This window comes from Trachemys scripta, chromosome 1, assembly GCF_013100865.1.
Source record: "Trachemys scripta elegans isolate TJP31775 chromosome 1, CAS_Tse_1.0, whole genome shotgun sequence".
NCBI classification, from domain to species: Eukaryota; Metazoa; Chordata; order Testudines; family Emydidae; genus Trachemys; species Trachemys scripta.
The window spans coordinates 113,679,776-113,689,298 of record NC_048298.1 but is presented as its reverse complement, the minus strand read 5'-3'; the positions used below and the strand labels follow the sequence as shown (position 1 = coordinate 113,689,298).

The window sequence follows — 9,523 nt, the reverse complement described above, 5'->3', positions numbered from 1 at the left end:
CAGTATTTTTCCACAAAACAGTCTGGGAACCAAGTTTTGAAACAAAGGGTTCAGGGTGCAGAAGGGGGCTTGGGCAGAGGGTTGGGGTGTGGGAGGATGAGGGCTCTGGGGTGGGGCTGGGGATGAGGGGTGCAGGAGGGGTTCAGGCATGGGGTAGAGGGTTAGGTGCATGGGGTGAGGGCTCCAGCTAGGGGTGAAGGCTCTGAGGTGGTGCCAGGGATGAGGGATTCAGGAGAGGATTCAGGGCTGCGGTAGAAGGTTGGGTGTGCAGGCTCTGGGGTGGAGATGAGGGATTTGGAGTGCAGGCTGCCCTGGGGCTGCGGTGGGGAGAGACACCCCCCCCCCCCCAGCAGGTCAGGGCCAGGGGAGAGATGCTGGGAGAGAGGCATCACTCCCCTCTGCAGCCCTGAGCATGGGCATGGGGCTTAAGAGGCACCTGCACAGCTTAGAAGGAATTTAGGTTCCCGCCTTATGTTAAATCTATATAAGACAGGGAGTGACATCGGTGGTGCTTCGCTCCCCACACCCCTGGAAACACCTGAGGAACAAAGACTGAACTGAGGGAAGGACTAGACCCAGGCAAAAGGGATTTCTAGCCTGTGTATGAAACTCCTGGGGATTCAAAGCTGTAAAGCATGTGCAACTTGCCCATTAAGAATCTGCAGCCTGCTTGTATCATTTCTCAGAGTGAGATTCTACTAATTCATATTCAATCTATTTAGTATATTAAGCTTAGTTTGTTTTTTATTTGCTAAGTAATCTGCTTTGATCTGTTTGCTATCATTTATGATCACTTAAAATCTATCTTTTGTGGTTAATCTTGTTTTTGTTTTAATCTAAACCCATGAGCTTTGACTGGAGTGCTTAGGGAAAATCTCTGCTTGGTTACCAAAAGTGTGCATTGTCCTCTTCACATTGAGGGTGAGGCGGACCAGGTTTAATACCCATATACTGGCCAGATTTGAACAGGACAGGACTGCTCTGGAGTCCTAGGCTGGGAACCTGGTGGTCAGAGAGACTGCGTGTAACTGCAGCTGGATGTCCCCCTACCTGTGTGAATGCTGGTGAAAGTGCAGGCTGGAAGCCTTTGCAGCTTGCCACAGCAGTAGAGTGTGACAGGGAACCCAGGCTGGTGGATCAGAGGGCTCAGTGGTACCCCAGTTCTAGGTGGTACCCCGAGGAAACCCATCATAGTCATACTGCAGAAAGGCAGCAAACCTTCACAAATACAAAATGAGAAAATGCATTCTCTGACTGAACTATTTGGGTGGCTTCTCCCTTATGAAAAATATCCTATAACAGATCTCTGAACAGAAGAACGCAAGTAAAAGTTATATATCTGGGTAATACCAATAAAAAGAGAACAGCCTGAATTACTCCAAACTGGAGAATTAATGTTATTCTTCAGAAATACTCTAAGTAACATTCAACAAGTCACTCAGACAGATGTGTGGAACTGCCATTGTGTGTGCCTGGAATACCTCTATCAAAGTTGGTATTTGTTTGGCGCAACAAATCAGTGGTACTTAATTCTTGCATCTGAAGCAGACACAAAAGAATTAGATATATTTAGAACACGGATATGTGTAAGCATAAATCATTTCAGAAACTTTCTTCAAGCTAAAACAAAGCTAAAAAATTCACTTACCTTTTTGTTACCAGTGCAAACTCAGATTTAACTCTCTGTCCCTCTGCATTTTGGTTTTAAATGGACTCTTTCCCCACCATGCCCTTCCGCCCACCCTGGGCAACTGCTGCATCATTAGAAATCACAAAATGCTTTTCTCAAATGCAAGAAAAGACAATCACTGGTTGATTATTAATGGTTTACAGGTACAGTACAGGATTTATATCCAACAACTCTTAAGTGTGCATTCCATCATTTACAGAGGAACTAAAAAGATATTTAATGTATATTTCAGCTCTTTTAAAACCTTCATTGAATGGTTACAATTTGGAAGCTAACGTGGTTATTTGCTTTGTTTTATTAGAAAAAATACTCAGGCAAGGTCTACAATCATCTGTCAATTATAGATGACTTACAGGGAACTCATGAAGCAATAAAATTAAAAAAATACAAATACAAACTATATCTGAAACACTTCTATTTGGCAATTTTATAACAAATTTTAAAAAAGAACCAAAGAGATTGTGGATTACTTTATAGGTACAGAATAAGCAGTAGATGAAGTGCTCAAGCAAAAAAATTAAACAAAACACTGTACTTTTTTAAAAAATAAAGTCAGGTTGCTACAAATCTTATGAATAATACCCTTATTTATTAAACAACCAGTCCAGAACATCTTATATTAGTGGTGCTTTTAATCTGCACTTCATTTTGTTTGATAAGATTTTTCATGTATATAAGTAACATATTTAACCCGTTGGAGCCAAGCAAGTCTCTTGTGTCAGTACCAATGCAGAATGCATTCGTATTATATTAGGAAACACTTAACCCTGCAGCCAAAGGGTTAATTCTAAGTTTTATTCTATTTAATAAAATTTTAGTGTAAAAACTGCTGGTTTTTTGTTTCACTGTAGTAACGTGAAAATGCCTCCCCAATAAGGAAGACTAATTCTGCAGTTTGACTGCATATATCCACATATATTTTACATTAGTTCCTTCCAACAGCAAGGAAATGACTGATTTCACGTTCACTATCAGAAAGGAGTGCCATTATGGATTCTGTTCATCCCTCAAAGATTTCTGGGAAGGATGTTCAATGTATTTTTGTTCTTACAACAGATATTAACAGTAGTACATAGTCCCTTAGGTATGCAAACGACTTTTTTTGTTGTTAGGAAGGTGCTTTTTTAAACATTTCTTCTGGCAGCGCTAGTGAATTACAATATCCTTCCATATTTTCTAACATAATATATACATTTTAACTTTCATGCCTCTAGAAAAACATCTACAGTACATTTCATAATATAAAAATATATTACAAATCTGCTGAATTATTTACAAGCAATGTCCTATTATCTATATGCAACATTTTTGTCTCCATACAAGACTAACAAGTTACACACATTTCTATTTCTGTAAGTTAAAAAAATCCATGATTTCTTGCTTATTAAGCAAGAAAGTGATTTTATTTTCCTTTTCAAAGCCAACTTTGGTGCATAAAGGTTGAATTTCTAGATGTTTTAAAAAAATATCATTTTCTTTACATCTAGAAAAGATTAGGCCAAATAAAAAAAAAACACATACTGTACAAGTGACAGTCTTAAAAAGGTCAAAAAATTAAAATCAAACACCAATTTCACTAACTGCTTAAGTAGAGGTTTTTCAAAAACCGTTCAGTAATAAAGATTACATAAAAGTAGACCTCATTAACATACAGTACTAGTCCTGAAAAAGGGACAGACATACTGCAACACTCTTAACAACACCTTTCAGTCTTACTTGGATATAGGAATTTATAGTTGATTGGGAAAAACAAGCATTCCATTAACATCTGTTTAAACATCATCATTTAATGTCTCTTCGTTTTTGTGAAAGGACGCACACGTGTACAAATGACGACTGATCACTATCCACCATACTCAGAAGGTAATAGGATAAAGCCTGGGTAGTTTGTTCATTCTCTGGTGAGTGTTAAACTCTTAGCAGCTTGTTAAGAGTTCTCCTGGGAACTGTGTAAGTTGTGATGGTTAGTTACTTCCTCTTTTCATCAAACTACTGTATATACTAACAAAAGAAAAGCAGCTTAAAGAAGCAAGCATGCAAAGCCTTTTAGTTGTTCCACTAAGTTGCCAGAAGAGTGTTTGCTCAGTCTCCCACTGTACCATTCCATGACAATGTGGATATACAGTAATATATTAAGATATTCCACAGAAGCATCTACTTCATTCACAGAATGTTTACACTAGGCATAAATATTATCTAAGGATTTGGAAAAAAAAGGATGGGGGTGGGTTGGGGGGCCTTGACTAATGTGCAACTTTATTTCTAATTCCATTGTCAGTGACTAAGACTGCAGGTGTCCCCAATTGCTTGGTTTTTACCTCTTCAACCTCTTCTGTGGCATTGTTCTGAAAAAGAAGATGATACATTTATGGTTCAAGGTCATCTCAACAGCTGATTCAATATAGTTGTATATGGAGTACTTTGGAGTATATAGAGTATACACAATTTATTTTCATTAAATTTTATTCAAACTGAAATGTCATTTTAGAAAATCCCATGCCAGAATCCATTATATCAGCCTTTGTACTGAGACTAGTATCCCTTCAATAATTCTTCCCCCATTCAAGTTTTAGGCTCCAGTTTCAGTTCTTTGATCACACAATACTGTGAGGTTTCCAAAAGAGCAATATTTACCAGTACACAATTCCAGGAGTTAAAATTCTAGAGTACAATTTATATAGTTCATGGGGGTATTTTAGCAGTTTTACTGGGGTATCTCTTAGCCCAAAAACATTAGTTTCAGTTGAAAGGATTATCATATCCATTTTCATGGAACTTGTAGAAAGTTGGCAAAAAATAAATTAATCAACAAACGGATCTATATGACATCATTAAATTCCATTTGGGCCATAAAATTACAAGTAACTAATACCTAAAGCAGGGAATAAAAACAGTTTGTGTTAAACATTTTAAAACAAGATACAGTCTAATTTTGCTCATCACACTTATGAATTATTAGTTCACATCAGTAATTCATATTCAAGTAAGTATTTTAAATACTTACATTTAGAGAGACAGCACATATAGCAAAATTAATTCTCTCCATACTCAAAATCCATTAATTTGATTAGTGAAGTAAATTGGCTATGAAGGTAAACTGAAAGGCTTAATACACATCCAGGCTTAATACACATCCAGACCTCAGCTGAGTGTTCTGTGTATTGCTTTAGACGTTAGTGATGTCAAGAAACACAGGAACACTGAACTTTGATCATGGCAGTAAATGAAAGACAACCAGATTTTCAATTTTTTTACGCTTTTATAATTAATCCTACACATGTATCATCCTGTTATTGATTTGGGATCTTAATTTATTTGAAAAGAATTGAAAGCATTTCAGATTACCTTTAAAATTTTTTACACAAGATACAACTGTGGGCCTCTATAGGATTAAGTATAGCACGTTAATACAGAGGAATAAAAATAAGAAAATTATTAGAAATGTGATGATTAGAAGCCAATCTGAAGTCCTAAAAAAAACACACGTGTATGCTGCTTAAAGACATGTACTATCCCTCACCCCACCCCAAAGGCTAAAGAATCTTGTATTAAAAAAATAATAGTACTTGTATACAAGTACAGGTTTCTAAGGCTATGTCTACACTACTGCGAGAAGCTGACCTACGCTACGCAACTCCAGCTACGTGAATAATGTAGCTGGAGTCGACGTACCTTAGGTCAAGTTACCACAGGGTCTACACCGCGGGGGGTCGACGGGAGAAACTTTCCTGTCGACTTACCTTACTCTTCTCGTCAGGGGTAGAGTACTGGGGTCGACTGGAGAGCGATCTGCTGTCGATTTGGCAGGTCTTCACCAGACCTGCTAAATCGACCACCAATGGATCGATCTCGGAGCGTCGGTCCCAGCTATAGTGTAGACATAGCCAAAGTCATACTGCATGTATTACAGCTGAATGTAAAATATGAAAAGATAAATTTGGACTTTAAAAAAATTGGTATACAAACCAGTATGTGATCTTAACAGAAGTGATCTTTCAGGATTCCACTGTATGTACCTCCTTTACTAGAATTTCTGTACACCAAGCACAAAAAAGTAAAATACACTTGGTAAATACATACATTCCCTGTTTCTCAGTTACTAGAGTTCAGTTCAAGAAGTTAAGCAATTCTGAAAAGACTTAAAACCTCAGAACTTAACCCCTGTACACTGCATGATTGATGTCCCCTGCACTGGTGCATCATGCGTTAGCAATCTTGGCTTCTGGCATCAAAAAGTTAAGTGATGCTTAAGACTTTACTGAAATAAAGTAAGAGGTTTAAAATTAGGAAGTTACCTGTATATGTTTGGGTCCAGAAGCAAGGCAGTATCTTTTGGTAGTTTTGATAAATGAACTACTTTAGTTTTTAATTGATGTCGTTCACTTTCATTTACCCACACATCAGGCAGACTATGAATAAATAAAATAAAAATTTTCAAAAAAGATCAACCCTTTTTCTCACCACAAAAGTATGTGGCAAACTAGCACTTATGAAGTATTTTAATATAATCCTCATGTACTAAAATAGCATCATCACTGGGGTGGTAAAAAGACAGCAGAATTTTCATACATTCCTTACCTTTACAGTGCAAAAGAGACGCTAAGAATGGCTGAAGTTATAGTTACTTAGAAATACTGGATGAAAAAAATAAAATAATGGCCTTGCATTTTGAATTTCAGAATTTTGGCATTTTAAATGTAAAACAAAGAAAAGCACACAGTGACTTTTAACAAAGAAGAATAAATTCAACTTAAAGTCTCAAATCTAAAACAAAAATAGTATGTTTGATTTTTCAAGTATTAGATAATGATAATCTAGAATACTAAATGCCCTGAGCTTCACCCTGGACCAATGAACCTGCTAGTTATTTGCTTAATTTTCATAAAACTAAAGCTTACTTGACGTGCTCATCAAAATATGGATTTCCTGAGTCAAAATAATGAAGTAAAATGTATTAATTCTCTCTTTTGGATATATAGAAAGCTAATTTCAAGCATGTTCAGTATCTAGTATTTCAACTGTTCTTAGGGTGAGATACAGTAGAACCTGGTTACTACACAAATTGAGAGGTAGTCCCAGTGCTGCGTATAAAGAGGCTTACGGGTAAGGGCTTGGGACAAAAGAAACTCTGGCCCAGTTCCTAGTACTCAACAATGCTCTGAAACAAGACTAATCCACTTAAAACTGTCTTTTTCTTTTGCTGTTTAAGAAGTTGTGAGCGCTAAGGATTGTGACATGCACGATATATGGAAGAATGCTGCATGGACATATATGAACGCACTTTACAGAGAACATTGATGAAATGTAAAAAGAAGTTTCTATAAAATGTATTTTAGAAATAGGGAATATTAACTGTTCCTAAGGGAGCCCGTGGCACAGAAAATTTTGAAAAGAAATCAATGGATTGATCCAAGTCAGATGTTTGGAATGGAAATTAAATTAAAAACAAGAAATTACCAACTAAAGCTGAAAAGGAAACAGAAACAAATAAAAAAAGTTGTTCATACAAGAGATACCTGGAACGTAGAACAAATTGCCAAAGATAGCAAGTTATGAAAATTAGTCCTTTTGTAAGCCTAAGAGGCAATTTGAAACCCTTAAGATGGAGAAAATACAGTAGAACAGATTCTTTTTCTGAACCCCAAAATCAATTGTAGTTTTTATTATTCCCTGTGTTTATTGGGAAGACATGCCATCTGGTGTTCTGTCCTGGCTCTTACCTACATCAGATAGTACAGAATGTTTATGGATTTACAACTAATATATTAAGTTAGCTACAAAGGTGTAGTCCAAGTATTGTGTCAGAACATGCAAATTGACTGGCTTTCTTGAAAAAGTAAGGTAACAGTTCACTTCTGTTGAAACAGCAGAAGTATGCACATTACAGCATTCCTTTAAATGGACCAGAACTTCCACTCTTTACATTTACTTTAAATATTGGATTGTCTATAGTCACTTCTCTTCTGCACTGTACAATAGGTTCTAAAATGTTGTTCATTTCTTTAACTTGAAATATTGAAATTCAGCTTCACTCTTTAAAAGTAAAATATTGCACTGAAAATTTAAATCATATTTCTATTGATATTAGAAACTTTCAGGTATTAAGCAAATAACCTTTTATCTCCTATACTGTAATAGGAATAAGTATGTGTTACAGTACTGTTATAAATACTCTCATAACTTAGAATTCTATTACAAGATATTAAGTTCTATTTTTAATACATTCAGACTCAATCTTGCCCAATGAAATGGCAAGAACAGTACTTCAGTGGCAGCTGAAATATTTTTAATACCCTTCCCATTCCTGGCTGAAAATTACGCAATCATCCTGCACTTCTGTAGGTGGCAGCAGCAGCAAAAGAGGAGGAAAAAAAAGTAAAAAAAAAAAAAAAAAAAAGAGGCCACAGGTAGTTACAACACCAAACCAAAATGCCAAGGACTCCAGGAAAGGAAAAAAAAATAACTTACCAGTAATCCTTGTTCTCTGAAGACAATAATTATAGTAGAGCCACACTGTTGGGTTCATGCTCTTGCACACAACCAGTTGGGACACTGAAAATCTGAGGTGTTAAAACCACCTCATCAGAACATGTGTTTGCCTACCTGCTTTTGAAGATCTAAGATATTTAGATTACACCTGCTCATCACAGTGGTATCTGAATCAATCTTCAGTTCTTATTTGATCTATCTGAAACTAAAAATATTCCCTTGCTCCAAGAGATGTTGGTTGAGTGAATGAATGCAGAGCTATTATATGCGATTACTCTCTATAAATGGAAATTCACTTATGATGGTGTCAAGCTTGAAACCTGAAGTCCATGCCTAATTTCAAATTATATGATTGCTACAAAACTAGAACTTTTTTGATAGACAGTACCACAGGGATTTTATTTGAAAGTCTCCAAAGAAGGATGCACACATACCACCTTATTGATGCAACCATTTAACTTTTCTGAATTTTAGCTCCGAAGTATTCCAGATACAGTCATATGCAAGAGCATGGATTCAAGAATGTGGCCCTATTATAATTCTACTTACCTTTAGAAGAAAAAGTAGTAACTTCATTAAAAAAACTTGTGGAAAACCCAGGGATTGCGCAACACTGGCTAAACTACACTCCTAATGGGTTTCCTAATAATATTAGAACAAGGTGGAAATAAAAAGATTATTCCACTTTTCCATATAATTAGGATTATAATATTTGCATACAAAAGAACTTTTCTTATTTGAAAGAGAGAGCTCTCATCATTATTTAAAGTAGAGTATTTTAGAAAAGTAAATCAATGATGTATGAAATATTTTATACTTACAACTTTCTATTTGCCTTAAACCTATTTGAGGAGGGTTGAAACTGTTGTCATTTGAAATCTGGCAGAACGAGAAATTACTTACCTTGTACAGTAACTCAAGTTTTTTGAGAGGTGTCCTCACCAGGACGTGTGATTGACTGTGCACTCTGGAATGAAGATCTTTCATCAGCAGTGGCCACAGGTCCGTGCATGCTTGTTCCCTAGATACCCTCATGCTCCAGTAAAAGGGCATATAGGAAGGGGTGAACCCACTGCCACTCAAGTTCCTTCTCAACCACAGAAGTCCAACAAGAGACTCTCAAGGGAGAAGGGAAAGAGGGCCTGTAGTAGAGCACCCATAGGTAGCTCACATCTCAAAGAGCTCCAGTTACTGTACAAGGTAAGTAACCTCTCCTTTTTCAAGTAGCGTCCTTATGGGTGCTCCATGTCACAAAAAGAACAGGAGTACTTGTGGCACCTTAGAGACTAACAAATTTATTAGAGCATAAGCTTTCGTGGACTACAGCCCACTTCTTCGGATGCA

The 9,523-nt window shown here is 36.6% G+C and overlaps 1 protein-coding gene across 3 annotated transcripts in view; it reads right to left on the bottom strand.

Annotated features, from left to right (window-relative positions):
* Positions 1-1,863: 1,863 nt before the first annotated feature.
* Positions 1,864-9,523, bottom strand: part of AEBP2 (AE binding protein 2) — an 84,244-nt gene continuing 76,584 nt past the window's right edge. The window contains exons 7-9 of one of the 3 annotated variants that reach the window (XM_034782183.1): positions 5,986-6,099; positions 5,657-5,723; positions 1,864-4,035 (exon numbers count right to left, since the gene is read on the bottom strand). In XM_034782183.1, coding sequence (XP_034638074.1) covers positions 5,669-5,723; positions 5,986-6,099 — 169 coding nt within the window. In that variant the 3' untranslated portion in view covers positions 1,864-4,035; positions 5,657-5,668. Of the gene's footprint in view, positions 4,036-5,444; positions 5,558-5,656; positions 5,724-5,985; positions 6,100-9,523 lie in introns of those variants that run through there. The other 2 variants (XM_034782192.1, XM_034782200.1) reach the window with 2 other exon arrangements.